The sequence below is a fragment of the Mugil cephalus genome, chromosome 2 (assembly GCF_022458985.1).
Source record: "Mugil cephalus isolate CIBA_MC_2020 chromosome 2, CIBA_Mcephalus_1.1, whole genome shotgun sequence".
Lineage (NCBI taxonomy): Eukaryota > Metazoa > Chordata > Actinopteri > Mugiliformes > Mugilidae > Mugil > Mugil cephalus.
The window spans coordinates 8,154,004-8,173,768 of record NC_061771.1 but is presented as its reverse complement, the minus strand read 5'-3'; the positions used below and the strand labels follow the sequence as shown (position 1 = coordinate 8,173,768).

The window sequence follows — 19,765 nt, the reverse complement described above, 5'->3', positions numbered from 1 at the left end:
ACATTTCTCACTGGAGGCGCTGCATTTATCCAATAGTCGTATCTTTATTAATTTAGTTAGTTTTAATTTCGATTGACTTGTCAACAAAATTATATAATTTACGCTGTAATGGTTTCTTTTATTTCATTTTAGAGACTGTTTCTGTGTTACAAATGTAACTGTAATTGTAAATGTAATGTACGTGTTTAAATGTTGTCTGTAGCGATCATTTCCTGGTTAACGTGAACCATCTTGACTTTAAAATGTCTTTGATTTGCTCCCATAATGCACTGCAGTTTTTTCCTACTTCCTCTTTCCGCCATATTGCAGAACCGGTAAGATGTCTTTTTACACTGCCACCTTCAATCTATTAAGTATCTCAAGCATCTGTTCATTAAATATCATGTTAATGTTCCAGCTTTGGAGCAAAAACACATAGCGACTGTTCTAGGTAGTTATCGCGTCGTATAGTAAAACGAGTAACTTTAATTTGACTCGCAAAGTCCACGTACGAGTCTCTGCCCGGCCCTGGGACTCGGTGCGTTGAAGGCGCCTTTATAAATGTGAGCTTAGCTGCCATAAACTTGTATTTAATTTCTGAACAATTCGTAAGTGTAAGCTTTTCGCAGAAGTTCGTGTACGACGGCTTTTGTACGCGGGAAACATGTTTTCTCATTCTAACATTGGTATTGATAGCGGTTGTAGTCGGCTAAGCTAAGATGCTACTGTGAGTGCTTGGGAAGGACCATGCTTTGGCTGGTAGTCTGCATTTTACACATATGTCTCGTTTAAAGTGAGGGCAACGCAATTTCCACAAATTTATCCAGTGAGTGAAAATCGTATGTAACTGGCTCATGTTAGCCAGGTCGTTAATATATATATATCTACGTGAGAAATTATATGGTAGTGCTAGCTAGGCTCAGCTAACTGGACGTGGGGACTTAACCTTTTCCTTTTAGCCCTTTCGCTGTTTTTCATGAGACGCGTTTACATTGTTTCAGTCAAAAGTACACTTTTTCTTAATGAAAAGCGCCTTTGTATTTTTCTAATCAGCAATAACTCAACATGCTCGTTATCCTCTTGTCTGTTAACGGAGGTGATGCCTCTCTGCCCCTGTACTAATTCTTCACATCTGACGAGTATCCTTGTGTCTGCAGGCATCATGGTGCGCATGAACGTTCTCGCAGATGCGCTCAAAAGCATCAACAATGCTGAGAAGCGTGGGAAACGCCAGGTCCTCATCAGGCCCTGCTCCAAGGTTATTGTGCGCTTCCTAACCGTCATGATGAAGCACGGTAAGTTGCTTTTCCATGGTAGAAACTGTCAGCCTGAGTTGATGTAGTAAGATGATGCATGCTAGGGAACAGTATATGACGCCTGTGTTAAGCTGCTGGTGTTGAGAGATGTAGCCCATCAGGTCAAACATAAAACTGTTAAAGTGTTTTACTTAACACTTTGTTTTCATCCCCAGGTTACATTGGTGAGTTTGAGATCATTGACGACCACAGAGCCGGAAAAATTGTTGTCAATCTCACAGGCAGGCTGAACAAGGTAAGAAGCTTACCAGTTACCTCTCCTCAGTATGACTTAGTAATGTTAGCATAAGGCTTAAAAGAATTTATTGGTATGTAAATGAGCGTAGTGTGTCTGAGGCCCCCGTAGCTCATGAAGTTGAGCAGGTGCCCTATAGACTCACTGTGTAATTCCAGACAGCGCTCCTGGCTGCATGTCGTCTATTCCCTCACCCATGAATTCACATCTCTGCTGACGGATGATCCAATAAAATTACTTTATCTGAAAGAGTCAGGTGTATTTTGCCACATTCTTCATTGATCATATGGCAGTAGGATGAGAGGGAGTTACTTTCTTTTTATTGAGAAAGTAGTGACTGAGGTGAAAAGGATTTTATTTCTGTTTGTTAAACTAGTCTAGTCCTTTTTGCTACATAATGCGTTAATGTAGATTCTTAACCATTTTCTTCTCCTTCAGTGTGGCGTGATCAGCCCACGTTTTGATCTCCAGCTCAAGGACCTGGAGAAGTGGCAGAACAACCTGCTGCCATCAAGACAGTTCGGGTGAGAATCACATTCTCTCACTGTAATACTTTACTGTACACTGAGTTACTGCAGTATAATTAACTCTAAAGCCAACTAGAAGTAAGACAGGGATCATTAGACATTAGTAAGAATGAAATGTAATGGCCTTGTTGCATGGTCATCTTGCCTGTCATGATGTTTGCTCCGTCTTCCTCCAGTTGAAAAGGTGGTTTATGGTTTGTACTGTTGCATAGTGCGCGTTAATGGGCTCAGTCATCCATCTATATTGATACAGGCTGAAGTGATTAGTTTTTAATCAGCTGAATTATGGATGTGTGCCAACTAGAACAGGACTAAGTGGGTTTTGATAAACAAATGCTAATACAACCATCCTGCATCAAATCTTATCTTCAATCTCAGCTTCATGATCATCTTTATTCAACATTTGTATAAAAGAAGCGAGCTATGATTCAGCTTTCATTATATGTTGTTGTACCGACATATGTCCAAAGCTGAATCCACAGAATCCAGTTTTACAGCACTACAAACTACATATTTTAAAATAATAGTTGGCACGTTTCAGATGCTGTCCCAACATAAATGGAACATTTGAATAGTCATGAAGATGTGCAGGACTGTTGCATTCTCCATCTGTACTGATGCCACTGTCAGAGCAGATCTATGTGTGATGAGCTGGACGCAAGAATGAATAGTTTATATTTGCCTGATAAACACAATGTTCCTCATGTCTCAAATACCTTTACTAATATTCCTGATGGCAACTCCTTCACATGATGGTGAAAACCCCTGATACGTTTCTGTCAGTCAGAATGTGTTTTGTCTTTGGGGGCTGTAGTAGAGGTTTGTTATGGTGTTGGATAATTCATTTTATGCAAAGGAAAAGGACTAAGTGGGGCTTCTCTGGGGCCAATACATAATTGTTTTGAGTTAAGCATAGTTTGATGGGTATTATAGTTGACTTTTTGACTGTTTTCAGGTCTAAAATCAACATGGCCTCCTGTAACTAATCACCACATGGCATTTTTATGGAAAGGTTCTTCAAAATATTATACATACAAATATACAATTGAGTAAATTGAAATTATAAGTTATTTATAAATTGTAGTAACACTGTTGACAGGATGAAATTTACACTTCTTTCACATACTATAAAGAACGTACATTAGAGCAGGTCATGTGATTTGGATTTAACACACTTCCTGGAGAGGAGGTATATTTGTATATTATATATTTGATAACTTAGCTGAAAGTGATTACTTGCACTCATACAGTTTATTTTCCTCCTAAAATTTGACATATTGCCAAAATAGAAATATCTGTCATAATTATCTCAACTTAACAAAAAGAACACAATCAAAACAAATTATAAGCTAATTGTATCATCGTTTAGCTAGTTAGAAGGTGGATAAATCAGGACGTTATTTAGTTGACGTTTAAGTGATATCTAGTCATTTTTAATTAAGAGATTGTTTCTATAATAAAATTATACATTTTGTAAAGAAGTGAGCACAATGAACATAAAAACGTTATTTCGTTTTTAAAAATAAGAATCTATACAAGATATATCCGATGGACTTCAAAAGTCCCTCAGTTATCAGGGAGATTGCCCATTGTTACCACTTGAACCAGCTGGTTTAGTTTGTTCCACCAACCTCTCTGTGGTTTTCATGCAGCGTAGGTGATATTGCTTTACAGTAAAAGCTGTGTCAGTTGCATGTTTCCTTACTCACAGCTGTAGGTCACTCAAATGGTTTGTACTGTTGTAAACGGTTAAACTTATATACCAGTGTGCGTGAATAGATTGTGTGTCCATTGAACTAAAACACTGAGACGTGGGTGAGGGAACACTAAGCGGACTAATGAGTTGTTGCAGTCTGTGTTACCATGCCATGTAGTTGCGTATCTGGGGTGGTACACATCAGTCAACACAATAGACAGTCTGAACCTGCTGTATAGATTGTAGGCGGAAGTATGAACCTGGCTTTATCGCACTTTGCAGCTAGTTGCCTCTGAGATGAGGCGTTTTGGAAATGTTCTTTCCATTGAATGTGTTCTCCATTTAAATAGGAGTATGTTTGAGTTGCTGCTCAGCTAGATGACTGTTGTGGTTGTCCTGATTTGCACAATTCAGTCACACTGGGAGTGTACTATCCACTGTAACCTGCAGACAAAAATACAGAGCATGCTGGCCTTGTTCCCTACAGCTGAACTGAGAGTCATAATGTTAAAACAGGGATGAAATGGATTCTGACAGCATTTGTTACTTGAAATAGACTCTTTGTCCTTAGAGTAGGGTTGATTATAGGGTCGGTGTATTTGGATGCATTACAGATAAAGGCTCAATGTAACTGTTACCTAGACATTGAAGTGTCATTACGTGTCTTGCTGTCTTCAATGCATAGAATCAGATTATGTAAATAACACATTGACCTCTCTCCACAGATACATTGTGCTGACCACCTCAGCTGGCATCATGGACCATGAAGAAGCCAGACGGAAACACACAGGAGGCAAAATCCTTGGATTCTTTTTCTAAAATGTAAAGAACTGCAAATAAAACAACCAGAGGAAAGCTGGCAGTCTGCTGTGACTTATTTCATGTAAAAAAAAAATGTCTGTGGAGAGATGAGTTTTAGAAATGCTGCAGATTCTGTCCCAAGTTCGGTAGCAGTCCTACGTAGACAAATCTCTGGAGAACAGTGTGCTGACATTGTCTTCTTCCAGTTGTCTAAGAACATTAGGAAAGAGTATTTTGGGGGGGGGGGGGGGGTAGATTTTTGTTTTATCATGCACTTTGAGAAAAAGGTCAAAATACAAACTGTCAGTACCACGTGGAAGAGTATAGGGGCTTCATTAGTAATAATTAAAAATATAAAATTGTATTGTGGTTATATGTGCAGTTAGACTGCTGATATATTGGACTGTTCCATGGAAACAGTAGCATGGATAATGTCGCATGCTGTTTCCTTGTCTGGATGGAGGGATTTAAAACACCCAGGAGCGTGTCCCTATCCACCCGTAGAGTCCCAAAGCCGGGCACACATCCCACCCCAACAAGCACGCACAGTTTGTCCATCTTGCTGCCCTAAACCTCATGAGCAGGTCTACAGATGGTACCGCTGGTTTGTCTGTCGATTTTCTTTCTTGACATTTCAACCTTTCTCTTGAAGTGTGTGATGGGTGGCCCTAATATTAGGTAGAACATAATGTGACTGCAGCAGTATATGATAATGTTCTTTATTAAAGAACATAGAAATATTTAGAATGTAAACATTACCTTGAAGACACTGAATGTAGGTTGGTTACATTTTAACAAAATGTGATGGATGAACATGGGGGAAAAAAGTACATCTGTTTTCACAAAGTGGTGAAAAAATAAAAACTACAAGTGTCTACAATTGCAAACTCAAAAGGAAAAAAACTTTCGAGATGTACATGTTTCAGAGTTGCAATGAGAAAAGAATAAATCAACATATCAAAGCAGCACTAGAACCTAAAGTCCCAAATGTTGGAATATGAGCTTTAAGTTACTTGAGTTTGTGGTGTGGTCAGGGTGCTCACCTCAGAGGGCTGCGTCTATGAACACTATATAACTGAACAACTGGCCTCCAGCTTCTCCAAACTTCAAATAAGCACATACATGTTGTAGCTGTGCCCCTAGTGGTTATTAAAAGCTGCCACATGGTTAACAGCTTGTAAAAAGCCCTTGCTTTTCTGCCCCTGCAATCATCTCAGCTGTGTGACCTTTCCCGTGGTCCACAGTGTGCTTTATCTTGTCCCCATCGTCCTGATGTCTGCCTGCCGACCTCACAACACACACTGAAGAGGAAGCGTAACATCCTGCTAATGCAACAGCTTTGTTCAAGTGCTCCATGTGCACTAAGAGCTCACAAACTGACCACATCCCTCTGGGTTGAGCAGCACTTAAGCGCTTCCTTGTAAGAAGACAAAAACAAACCTAAGCAGCTGCTGCTCTAGAGGTCGGGGTCCTGAGTGCAGAGTGGATGATTTGACATTAAACCGTCCGGGCTGGGGTGCCTTAGCGTCAAGACGTGGACCATTCATTTAGATGACTTGTTAACAGTTTCATGCTACTTCTAGAGCAAATTATTCCAGAGAAGAGCTTTCAGTCAGAGTAAGTCCAGCTTTCTGAAAGCATGCATCGATCAGCCACAACATTAAAACCATCTTGTGACAATCCAATGTTCTGCTCGGAAACTTTTGGACCTGGCATTCATGTGGATGTTACTTAGACATGTAGCACCCACTTAGACCAAAACAGCAGCCATCCCCAGCAGGATGCAGCATGACACAAAAACGGTTTGGGAACAACTCAAAAAAACATGAAAAACAGCACAAGGTGTTGACCTGGCCTCCAAACTGTAACGGTATTTGTGGGGTGACCCACAGAGGCCCCTCCACTCAACTGACATCATTCTGTTACCAGACACCACAGGACACCCTAAGAAGACACATGTCTATTCTCTGATGACACAACTGTTTTGGAGGCACAAGGGAGACCTACACAATATTTGTAAGATGGTCCTAGTTGAAGAGTTTATTCACTTTGATGTTTTTAGCATTAATCAACAGTAACCTCTACATAAGTTATTCCATGTTAATGTCACCAGCTTGATAGAAGCCAAGATTTTCAAAAACACAATCATAATAATTAAGTCTAAAAATACTGTAATTAACCTATGAAACACCACTGTGTGTAACATTCTCTAAATTGCTTAATTTCTCAATCACGTCCACTGACCTTTTAGACACTTTGACAAAACTAAATAAGTATTTTTACAATTAGTTGATTTGTTTCTTTTTTCTTCTTTTAATGCATGTAACCAATTTTACTTTAATTTCCTACTGGTTATAGATCCATTTAGGCTCCTTGCGTGATGAGCGGTTGTTGCAGAGAGTCAGTGAGTGGGGGAAAAAGAAAAGTGTCAGGGCTCCTTTCAAACTGGAAAATGGCTTGAGGAGGAAAACACCTGTAGCCAGAAAAGCAAGCTGAAAAGCCGTCCTCGTCCCCCCCCCAGAACCCTTCAGTGTTTCTGCCACATTGACAGAGTCTGTTTGAAGACAATATGTCACCGTGCATCTGGGGATTGGGGGTCCACAGCCTGGCAGCCTCCAACATGTTTCTCCTGTCTTCACCAGATGTCAGCTGGATCCCCGAGACGTCCCCGAAGGGTTTAAAGCGCCGCTGTGGAGGAGAAGGGGAGATGTGCAGCTCTCTAAACAAATAGAATACATTAATAGTGAAATACAAAGTCTGCTGTTTGGCCCGTTCCAGTAGAGAGAGCCGGGGGCAGGGGGAGCGAGAGAGCGACTTGGTGGGTCTTTGTTAAACCTGTGAGACTGAAAATATTCTTATGAAACATGATGACATACTTACAGTAGGGCCCGTACGTGTTTGGACACTGACACAGTTTCCATAGTTTCAGCTGCTTAGCGAGAACACGTCCAAGTTGAAGATGGCACAAATACAGCACAGAATCACTTTCTATCATCTCATCCCATCTTTTATGACTGCGTATCCTCCCTAGGGTCGCATCGGGTGCTCGCCTATGCCAGCTGTCCACTTTCTATTTACGTCTACCATTAATATCGCGATTGCAAGTTTATTCTTTTGAGTGGTTTTACAAGTCCAGTGTGTTGGACTTGGTGTCTGCAGGAGAAGCGTTGCAAGGACAAACCCACTGCAGACTCTAGAAAGGGTCTATGCTGTTCTGGTGTTGAAGCCACTGATGTTCACCTGCTTGTCATTTGCAGCTTCACAGCTAGATGCTGATAAATCGCAGACACCGTGATACGTGGTACAGTATAAGGCTCAGAGGTGAATTCACGAGTTTTCTGTGTGGCTGCAGGCTGTAGCCTTATAACAAAGGGACGCAGTTATGGGAAATTGTATTGATCTTCTCATCAAACTGTTCTGTAAAGGCCCAGTGTCAGGTAGTCGTCCCGCAGTGGTTCACTGATGAGTAACTTGTTGCATTTCTATTGTTTTGATGATGCAGCACTGACGTAGTGTGTAAAAGTGTGTTGTAATACGAGTCAAATTGTGACAAGTTTCAAACTGTTGATGTTTTCTCAAAGTTTTTGTTACAGGTACATTGATCGGCGTTAGCTCCTTGCTACCCTCTCTCATTCTGTGGACACAGTCTCCACTGCCTCCAGTAATTCCCTCCTTGACTCTGAGCTGAAAAATGAGAGTACGGTGAAATGATGTGCTCTCTCTCTCTCTGGGTTCTTCCCCAGTGTGACGGTGATAGAGCTTGAGCAAAGCAATTCAGCGCCGCAAACTCCTGGCAAGAAGAAGAAGAAAGCATTTTGCAGTGGACACAGAGGTCCTTGTGCAAACATCACATCCATTATCGCGGAAAACTGAGAAACTAACCATCGGAGTCTGGAAACTTATTAGGCTCTCGCTATTGCATCAGTTTCCACAAAGCCCCCCTACAGTGCCGTGGGTGATAGATGGTGTCAGCGTGGCTAATATGGGCTGCTTTCCTGCTTCCTTTGTGCTTTCACTTTCACCGCTGAACACTTGAGGGCAGTAGAAATATGCCTCATGTTGAGGAATTCCTCCGGTCCTCATACTGCATTCAGGCCAGGCTGGTTGGCAAGCGGCAAGACTAATTATGATTGATTCGCAGATAAGAGAATTAATATTGAAATAGCAATAAAAGTAAGAAAAGTAGATTCAGTCAAAAGAGAGAAATTTCTTTTAGCTCGGCTCAACATTGTCTTCGGCTGCCGTAAATCACTTAGCTGGTCATAATGAAACCAAGGGGAGAAAAACAAAGGCGATCTCAAAAGTGAAACTGGATGTTCAAACAGTGAACCTTTTTTTTTTTTTGCTTAACAATTTATAGATTAATTATATAATCTCTCTCTGGGATATTAAATCTGAATGTTTCCCAGAAGCAGAGGAGCTCGGGTTGGACTCTTTTCAACTAAAAATCTAATAAAAGGAAATGTTTAAAATTTATTCAACACCATCCTCCGAAATAGAAACGTATTTACGCCCAGAGTTGTTGGAAAGGGAAAGCTGAATCAGGCACCAAAATCGAAAGCAGACAATAGCCTTTTGCATCGGAGTAAACAACAACATGAAAGTGATTTTGGTTTATAAGGTTACACACTGTCAGGCAATGCTGCTCCTGCACCAACACATCTTGTTTACGTTACTCTACTAGGGTTGCATGAGATCATATTCGGTGTTGTGCTTCCACTCCCAGCCATGTGATTTATTCCGCCACCCAGCACAGCCCTGGCAGATGCCGTATCTACAAAGACCTGAGGAAATTCTGGAATAAATGGTGGCCAGCTGAGGAGAAGATATGAAAATGTAGCTCGTAGGGAAAGAGAGGAGGACTGTTGTATCCCCGAATTCGAATAAATTCATGCATTCCAAGGTGAAATAGAGGGCTGTGCATTGTCATATGGTCATTCCACTGATACACTTATCTCATGTTTTTCACTCTGTGCCCTATCTCTATCTGCGTGCCTTATTTACTAGGGCGAACCAGGGAGGTAGAACTGGTGGGTGGGAGGTGTGTGTTGGTGTATTCACGGTGCGGAGGAGTCTGGTGTGCATATGATGAATGAGATAGTTAGGAAGCAGTGAATTTATGGCTGTGAATGCAACCATCCATTCTGCCCTACAGTCCCTGGCTGTCCTCAAGGGCATCGTGCTCCTCCGGGTCCCATCTTAGGTGGATCGGGATCCCACTACTACTGCTGCCGCTGCTTCTGGTGGTGTTGGAGACGGTGCCAGGGTTGTCCTCGGTGCATGTTAAGCAGCGGTTAATTAGCAGGCAATGAGCACAAGCTGCTAATGTACATATAATAGCAGGGAGGCCAAGAAGTGCCAGGGAAAGGCTGCCTTTATTAATTAGGCCTCTCATTCGTCCACTATAGATCACCTTGAGCATTCCAGTGCAGTGTGGCCTCCTATTTGAATGGTGGGCTGCGTGCCCTCCAGAATGATTACACTTTAGCCTTTAATAATTAAAAATGAATGAGTATGTAATGCAGTTTACAAGTTCACTGTGTCTGATTCAATTGATCTGTTGGAAGAAACTGGGGTTAATATTGCGGAATTTTGTTCATCAGTGTATAATCTCCTGAACGTACCAGTCCTCATGTGTTCTTTACCTTCATCACAGATGGCTCATTCCATATGCTTTGTAAAGATGGATAAACCCTCTATGATGTCATCGACAGGTTACCTAAACCTAAATGGAATTCCATCTAACTAACAGCTTGCTCAAAATTTGTCAGACGGCCCCAGTGGCACCCACCCGTCACACAAAGCATCCCCCCTTATATTGTGCGTGACTTCACGCCTCGACCCCCTGCACAGTAAGAATGGGTGGGGAGGCTGGCCATAGGGACCAAAGCTATTTTTGTATCAGGCTGTAAACATGTGTGCGTTTATGCTGAAAGATGCATTTTGACGTGGACGTCTGTAGAGATTGACTCACTTTTGGAGGCAGCCTCTATTGGACATTTGAGGACATGCAGTTTTTGACACTTGTGAGTAAACAAAATGAATAGAGATATGTTGTAATTGCATTTTAAAAGAATCCATTTCCTAGTTTCCACAGGACATTGTGTAGAAGTGTCTTCCAAAACTAAACTGAACTAAAAGTGTTTCTGCACCAAGTTAAGAAAGGACTTTTGTCATGCTCTAGCAGTTGTGATTCAAGTATAATGCGCTGGAACATGATTCAGTGGTTAACATAATATTGTTTTTCATGTTCACAACTAACTTTAGCGTGTTAGCATCCTCACTGTTGTAATGTAGCTCTCTGGACGCACCTTTAGTTGTTTGTTTAGTAGTGATTCACAACGTATGACTTTTATTTTGAACTAACAGCTGTATCTTAGCAGATCTACAGGCTAAAAGTTATTTTCCAACATCAAGATGGCAAAAACCCTTTTCTTTCTTAAAGTGCAATTTTGAGAATTTCAGATTAGGTCTCCAACGTTGCCAGTGTTTTGCACTTCTTTCTCTGAACAGCAACCATCCACCACATGGCCATTCTTCCCGATGTTTCACTCAGTCCACAGCGTCTCAGAATCTCCCTTATGTCTCTTAATCAAATGTTACTCTCATCAAACTGCACTAGAAAACAGCTTCAATGTTTTTATTTTGTAAAATATTCCTCAGCTTCTACCTACATCTTGTGCACTCACTGCAGCAGGCTGCCAGCCGCCAACATCGGAGTCTGTTTATTATTCACGGGTGGTGAATCATGTTCTGTAAGGATGTATATTCACTGTCTCACAAATAAAAACGTGTTTTCTCCTAATGCCCTGTGAACATAAGCATTTAGATTACCAAGATTATGAAAATACCTATCGAGATAAAACATAGCCTTCTGAAAGCCAAGCGGTTTTTGTAAATGCATTAACAGCCTTCCACATTCCTCCGAGCTACCTTGGGATACATGGCCATTACAGAATAAAATCCGCAAAGTGAAATGTTAAAGGATCATAAAAAGCCTTTTATTTTATTCCTATTGTCTAATTGTTGCTTTAGAGCTGTTAAGTGGATTCACTTGTTGCTTTTTTCTTCTTTTTTTTTTTTTAGCATTTAGTTATTAAGAGTGAGCACACTGAGCTCAAACGATGTGTTCAAGGACACTTTGATGGTCGTCTGGACGCTGATGGATACACAGGAAGTGAACTTTATCTTAACTGACTCTGCCTTTGACCACATGGAGCACCGCTGGAGACTGTCGGTGGGAACATTTTGCTCTTTGCTTTTTAGTGCACTGGGGCTCCCTCACTCCTGTCAGTGCATGAGAGACTGAAATGACATCACTTACCACTTATTCCTTCTTCGATGGCAAAAGAAACTCTTAAATCCCACTGGCCGGTAAAGTCAAAGTATTCATTACACTGACTTGCTGTTTGATGGGCACTGGTGGTCTGCATGACAGGACTTGTTCACGTAACCAAAACAGGAAGACATTAGCGTGGAGCGGAACATGTGGATGTTTGTATTTGTTCTATGTATGTTTATGTGTTTAGTGCATGTCTGACATAGAGAGAGGTAGCAGCTGTAGGAGCCGGGGGGGGGCCCCGGGCTCCAGAAGACGTCAGACCCAGCTGGCCGCCTCCGGGGGAGGTCAGGGTGCGTTGACAGCTTCCTGAAGCAGATGAGAGAGCAGAAGTGGCTCTGCCTCTCATCTCCTCATCTCCAGCTTTATGTGGATGTCTCTGAGGACGGCACGGCGCAACACGTCACATCAGGTTTCTCTGTAATTAACACTTTTCAAGGGTTTGTTGAAGGACGCGCGTGTGCGTTTGGAGATGAATCCACGTAAAAATAAATGTCCAAAAGTGTGTAGAGCAGATGCTATATGTCCCCCTTATACCTTTCTCCGTGTCTTTCATATTAAAAGACTATTTGTGCTTGTTTGTGTCAGATAACGTGCGCAGCAATCCTTCCATCAAAAAGTCACTCGGATAGTTTCCTCTCATTCAGATAGCCATTTTAAAGGAGGACACGTCGTTTTGAACATCAGCCTGCCCCTGTTTAATTATCCTGACGTTGAAGCAGCTGGATAATGCTAGCCATCATTGCCTCGCCTGTCTCAGAATGGCTCCATCCTTCTTTCGCAACTCACCATCAGCACCGCTGGCCCCCATCGTTTACAGCCTTGAAAGGTACCTCCAGGTGCAAAGGTCAGATGCGGCTGTGATCCAGGCAGCCATCCCGCGATCGAGATGCTTTCCTCTTCGCTTGGCAGCCTCCATATTGATTTGATTAGTTGCTAATTAAAACTTGGCAGGTTGGGCCGGGCACAGAGGAGATCACTCAATTAGCAGGGTGTCAGAGAATCTAATTCTCTCTCTTTCGCCCTCTCCCTCTGTCTTTCACTCCAGCGTTCCCCTCCTGCTCTATCACACATCTCCATTCTATTTAATGAGTATAAAGGATGAGTGAAAAGAGAGGGAGGATAAATCTCTGAGGAAAGAGATTGAGCACTCTCGTGGAGCTAAAAGCATCCAGCCCCATAATCCTTGAGCTAATCTTTGCTTAAAGATGCAGTTGGTAAGTTGTAAAGAAAGCGCCGCCTGCCAGTGGACGTTTGTTTGGGCATGTTGCCTTTGCACTCCTTGACGCCTGCTACCTTTTCTTCTCCTGGCAAGACAGCCGAGTAACACACAAGCTGTTGCAGTTTTAGTTGTAAGCCTCTGGGAGAAGGTGGTATGAGCTTTAAGGTTTTCTTCTTGCGTTGTGTGTGAAAACACCATAGATGGGCTCTATTGTGAGAGCTGAAGAGGGGTTTTGTGTGTTGATCCTGCTCATTTCGTGATGACATTTGAGAGTTGTTTCTGAACTTACATCTCACCAGCTGCTTCTTTGACGAAATATCTCTATTAAAATAACAAGCTGCAGTCCTTGGTCTTTTCAGGGTTGAATGTGTTCCTTGTGAATTCATGCTTTTATCCAAAAATGAGTCACTGTCTGCTCTCTTAGCCCCTCGCCTGTGTCTGCCTGGAGCCCGCAGAGAGATGAGGCAAATTCTGTACTATCATTTTTATGGAAGAGGTTCTTTCAAGGCAGCAAATCTGGTCGATCTGTGCCTATAGGTGGATGGATTTTAGCATTCATGGCATACTGTATATGTCCTCTAATAGTTTGTCTACTTGTGTGAGGGAGGGATTTATAACTGGAGGTATTTCTTTATGTTATTATTGGGTGGAAACAGGAGTCTTTGCTTTTCTGATCCTTCGGAGCTTCCAGTGATGTGCGTCTCCAGGCTCAAAATCCCATATGAACCAGTATATGTGGGAAAGTAAGCTTTGTCAAAAGCTATCATCACAACTAATATACGCAAGTCAGTGTTTTCTGACATGTTAAAGCATAAATTTGGTATTACTCACTTTATAAGCCTGCAAGGCTTCAAATGAAGAACACCTCCCAAACTCACACCCCCGCACACCAATACATAACAGCTCCCCTAAATGTCCGTATTGTTAAGGCTGGCTGTCATCATCCTCCTGCTCCTGGCCAACTGGACAGGGCCCGCATTCATTAGTGAACTTCACACTCTTATATAATATTTACAAGCAGCAATTTATGTGGCTGCAGAGACCGGGAGCTTCCAGTGAAGCCTGGTCGAGGCCCTGACTGCAGGGGAGCTGGCTCACCTCGGAACTGATTGACTGCAGCTTTTTATACGTCCTTCCATTTTGCAGAGCGGCAGTGCACTATAAAATGTCAGCAGTCTCCATGGTGCCAGTGGCAATCAGTCATAGGCTGGCACTGATTAGCTTTGTATAAACTTGAATAGCAACCTGTTCGGCCGTGTAGATGCTGTCGTCGGGTATTGTCTGATGCCTGGATGCACACTAGGAGGATATTCCCTCGGCATGCATGGATTATGCAAACAGATTAGTTCATCATTCATACAAAGGTACTGCTAAAGATAATAATATTTAGCCGGTACACTGATATCAGTACTGTGGCATGACAATAGCAAATATGTAATATTCTTATATTTTCTCACCTTTGAGCCTCCACCTGCACCTCCTGACTGTGACATTGGTTCATTTTGTATATGATTGTTGTGTTCTTGTGTTTTAGTTAAATCTCTGACAAGAAAGAAAGAACAAATGTTTTGTTCTATGTAGCAAATCTGGATTTTATTTGGATAGGTTTTGAACCTATTTTTTACCACAGGAACATCTCTTATATTTATACAGCGTCAATAACGACCCAGATTGTCTCAAGACACTTTACAGAGCCCAGAGCCTGAACCCCCCGGAGCGAGCGCTAAGGTGACTGTGGCAAGAAAGAAACCTTGAGCAGAGCCCAGCTCATATTGGGGGGACCCATCTGTTTGAGGTCAGTCGGGCAGAGACAGAAAAAGCGGAGAGAGGAGAGGAGAGGAGGAGAAGGGAGCAGCAGATTAATTCCTATATGCATCTGGATGAAGTATCAGTATGCAGCATAAGGTTATATACCAATAAGAGTACATGATATGAGGTGATATATTTATATTATTTACATTTATATTTTAGATATTTGTATTAAATATTAATCGGTGACAAATTGCAGTTGTCTGACATAATGTACGAATATATATATTTATATATATATATATGAGTATATATATGAGTACCATAAATCAGGTTAGGGAATGATGCACTACATTATAGCAGGAATGAACAAAGGGCAGGTTGTGGTAGCCAGGACCACAGATCAGAAACATGAGCAATCAGAGACACTCGTCACAGTTTCAGAAAATGTCTCCATTGTTCTGGATAATTCTCTAAACATGCAACCAATTGTGCAGGAACTATTGCCTCAGTCACAAGCGGTTCCAATGCTAACAGTCTGCAGTGAGATGTTTTTCTTTCTTTTTTTTTTTCTTTTAAGCCAAATCTGTTAAAAATGCAATGGAGCATACAACAAAGATCAGAACACCAGCTCTTTACTGCGACCCTGGGCGCTCATCATCTTACATTAAAAATCAAAGCAAGTCAACGTGTGGGAGTGTCACAAAACAAAAGGACATGAGAAAACAGATGGAGAAAGGAGTGCGTTAACAGCTAGCCATGCAGAAAAAAAAGGAGAAACTCAAAGCCCACACATACTCTGGTGTCTGTGTGTGTGTGTGTGTGTGTGTGTGTGTGTGTGCATCAGGTGACAGAGAGGGATGGCGACATGGGCAGGTCCTGGTAATGAAGGACTGATAAGTCCCTATTTCCTGGGCCTGGGTTAATTGTGCCTACAGATAAAGGGTAATAAATTGTCATGGGGTAATGGCAGGAGCCTGGGCTCGGCCCTGTTCCACATTCATCATGACTGGCTGGGCCTGTGAGCCGGGAGAGCAGGCGGGAGTGAAAGACTGGGAGGACGCAGCAGACACAGCGGGAAGACAAGAGCGGGAAGAAACCTCAGAGGGCTGGAAGAGATTTGATGATGTGATGTTGGTCTGTTTTACTGTAAGGCTTCTGCAGTGGGTTGGGCTGACTAGCAGCAAGGACAAGAATAACCTGGTAATGAAATTTATGGGAAAGATGAGAGGAAATGAGGGATAAACATTTAGATCGTTTTCATTAAGGGATCTTTGCACCAATTCCTGGCTTCACCCCTCACTCACATGCAGTATGGTTGGCAACGTAAGTACTCGACACCGTTCAGACAGCCTGGGTTTCATGTGCAACAAATCAAATGCACACATCTAACAATGTGAAAGGATGATGCTCAGAGCATTCGGGTCCAAGGCATGTCAAAGCCGGAGATCGGGAACAATCTAACATCTAGCATCAGGAAGTCATTAGTAGCCACATTCTGATGCCTGTAGATGGGAATGTAGAATTTGTTTTTCTTCTTCATTTTTCTGGTTTGAGTTGCCAGAGTTTCTCCAGTACTATGTCCTTCCATTGTGTAGCGCAGAGTAGTTTTACAGTATTTGAGCAGAGTAGAAGGTGAGCAGGTTTGCCCCGGCTGCAGGCGAGTAGGAGAGATTTAGGTGGATCTAGAAGCCAACTTGCATATTCATAGATCTGTGCATAGTAAATGATGCAAAGGTGTTAAGAGTTGCAGTATTGTAAATGTCAACCATGTTAAGCCATGAAGGGATTATGTTCATGGGGTAGAACTTATAAAATGTGTAATTTAAATATATGGAGATGAGTTTTTAGCTTTTTAATCAATGCCAAGAGGAGAATCTCAAGTGAATGTTCAGAGGCGTCATCAGTTAACTGTATATAGTTTATAGCATAGTGGAAAATGAATCATATAGTATATTATCATAGATTACATTATAACGTGCATACAAACTGGTACAAAAGTGATAATGATCCTGCACTAAATCCCTTCCTTCGTGTTGAGTTTATGTTGAAACAGAAAGGTGGTGATTCAGCTGGATGATCATGGTGCAGATCATGTAGTCTGTGGTGCTATTAATATTAAACTGGATTAAATTAAACACTAAGTCTTTCTGTTATTTGGTGAAGCCCAGTATAGTTGGCAAAATAATAGGTAACAGATAAATAATAATAATAGATAATGTGTCAGTATAACGCAATACAATCTAATATACCACAAATAATACCACAAAATAAAAAACTCTTTTAAATCGACAGCTCTTTCTCTCTCTTATTTGAAACTAATACTGAATACCATAACCTTCAGGCAACTAAGATTTAGTGCAGGGCTGTTATATTAGAATGCATTAATTTTCACTAGAGTACCTAATGAAGTTAGGAAGGACTAGGAACCTAGGAACTGCGGTTGTCAGATAAATGCAATGGTGTATGAGTTCTCAATAAAAAATGTATTGCTACTTCTGGTACTAAAATATAAATGGACTTGAAGATAATCATTTTAGCGGGCAGGTCAGAAGTGTACCGACTGCATGGTAACACAATACCAATAGTGTGATTGCACACTAAAGAAAATAAATTGCGCTCTACTTACTACTTCAGCATGTGATTAGTGCGTGCTTTCGGGCAGCAGCGTGGGCGGATCAGCTGAAAACCTTGTTCTTCCAGTTTCTGTGATTGTTTTCTGACACGTGCAAGACTCTGAATCCAAGCAGCACCGCGTCTGATCCTTAGCTCCTTACAGGTGGTTCTTGGAGACATGGATGCGGAGCTGCACTGATATACCAAATTCTGATACATGATAAATACATTCACAGCAAAAAAAAAAAAAAAGCCACACGCACACAGTCAGTGAGATGTGGTTCATTACATAAAGAAACAGTCTGTGTTTTAGTGGGACTCTGTGTGCCACCTTGCCAGCGTGACTGATCACTTCTTCACGGTGAGAGATTGTGGTGGCTGGAGGTTGGTGCAGAAGCTGAGGAATGATGCATCCCACACATTATACAGCAGAGCTGCTCCCACTGAGGAAGTTGATGTCCCCACCACACAATGATGACACTCAGCGCAGTGTGACATATGATGTGTGTACAAACAGTAAGCACATAGGACGGGGCCGTTGTTCCTTTTGACTGTTTTATGTGGGTCACATACGGTGTGCGGCGCAGCAGCGTAGAAAGGACATTTTTCAGGCAACCCATAAAGGAAACCAAACAATGCCCTTGAGATGTGACTTCTCGTCTCAGAGGAAATCACAGAGCTGAGTTATGTGAAGAACATCTGTGACATTGAACCTATGAGAAAATGGGCTCTCTTACATGTTCTTCTTTTTCTGCTGTGAATTCAGTCACATTTAAAGCTTCTTCTTTTTTTTTTCCAATGGTTCTCCTTTCCCTGTTAGAGTCGTTTAACAAAAAAGCAACAGTGAAGGTTCACTGCAAGTTTAAGCTTTAGATTTCCCTGTCATATGGGTTGTCTTCCACCCCCCAGGGGAAGAATTAGGGCTAGGAGGAAACTACGATATGTGATACACTGTTGTCATGGCTTCACTTTTATTGCATGAGATGAGAGGATCTGAAAGGACATCTGAAGGATAAGTGAGACAAAAAAAATAATAAATCTTAAAAATTGGTCTCCTCTATGGTTTGCCTGAGGCCACAGTCCTCTGTGAGGTGGTGCTGGTTTGAGTCCAGCCTGTGCTGTTTGCTGTGCGTCATCCGCTCTCTATCACGGATAACTTCCTGTCTCTCTCTGCCCGTGGTTTTGAAGAAACAGAACGGACGCAGATGTAAGATTAAGACAGTAAAGGAGCATATAGAGATGCAAAATGACTGTGAAACCGCACAAAGAAATGACCACCGAAACAAGAACAAAGAGCCACAAAATGAAGAGACACAAGGGGACCACAGCAAGATTGTGGTCAGGAAAGTGAAAAGAAGTGAGCTTTGGAGGATCCACGCTTGGGATGCCCTTGAGCAAGGCACCTAACAGTAACGAGAAGAAAGGAGATACAGCTAGATAAAAGGAGATGCAAAATGAGTGAATGAATTTAAAGCGTCTTGAAGCAACCATGATGGATGCACAGTAATCCACACTTGAGAATCGTGTGCAGGAGCCTGCTAGTCTGTGCCCAGGAGCCCGTCTCATAATCCATCCCATCTATATTGACCAAGCCGTCACAACAATGCTTACTTCTGCAGGAATGAAAGGAAATGGAGAAAGCTATTAGCTGTACAGTACACTGCCATCCAGTTTTATTCAACTCTCAGCTGCGGGAGTATAAATTTCTCCATAAAAGAGGGCGGTTTCTGTACAGTTGTGAGAGCTGATGGTACAGGCGGAAGATGTCCAAACGCCAGGGGAAGGAAAGGTTCTGTGATTAGTTCAGTGATTAGTGCTAACATTTAGCTCCTTGGCTACCTTTCTGCTGTGACCGTGCTTAAGCTCACAGAGGTGTACATTTATAAATTTCCTGTATTACTTTGATCCAGCTGTATTCGCTTGTGCAGTCACAGACCTCCATTGTTCCCTCAGAAGTATTAAGCTCTAATTTGCCAAATACACAGCTCAAAATAGCCCCTTAAACGCTCCATTTGACTCTGTTGTGTAACCCTTTGTAACTCGTGTCCAGCTGATTTTTGGAAATGATTTAGCCTTCATGATTTAACAGAAAATGTGTATTTGTGACCAGTTTTTAGGGTAAAAGTGGCCGTGTCAAGGATCACAGACAGGATAGGTAAATGTAGAAATGCTCTCTCATGGTTTGGGTATTTTTATAGGATTTCTTGACAACAGCAAACATACAGAATAGTGACAGCCTCTAAACAACTGCTGAGGAGGAAAAACACAAAATGTCATTTCCTCCT

At 41.9% G+C, this 19,765-nt stretch overlaps 1 protein-coding gene across 1 annotated transcript; it reads left to right on the top strand.

The window, feature by feature from the left end:
* Window positions 1-249: 249 nt before the first annotated feature.
* Window positions 250-4,608, top strand: rps15a (ribosomal protein S15a). The gene is made up of 5 exons (XM_047579600.1): window positions 250-314; window positions 1,137-1,274; window positions 1,451-1,530; window positions 1,969-2,054; window positions 4,479-4,608. Exons 2-5 carry the CDS (start codon window positions 1,142-1,144, stop codon window positions 4,570-4,572), a joined length of 393 nt encoding a protein of 130 aa, XP_047435556.1. The 5' UTR covers window positions 250-314; window positions 1,137-1,141; the 3' UTR covers window positions 4,573-4,608.
* The last annotated feature ends 15,157 nt before the right edge of the window (window positions 4,609-19,765 follow it).

What these genes read in the sequence shown, in the direction of transcription:
- rps15a (XM_047579600.1), top strand. Translation starts at nt 1,142, where the DNA reads ATGGTGCGCATGAACGTTCTCGCAGATGCGCTCAAAAGCATCAACAAT. An exon ending in TCACAGGCAGGCTGAACAAG is followed by an intron (nt 1,531 to 1,968) that starts GTAAGAAGCTTA and finishes CTTCTCCTTCAG; the next exon opens with TGTGGCGTGATCAGCCCACG. An exon ending in CTGCCATCAAGACAGTTCGG is followed by an intron (nt 2,055 to 4,478) that starts GTGAGAATCACA and finishes CTCTCTCCACAG; the next exon opens with ATACATTGTGCTGACCACCT.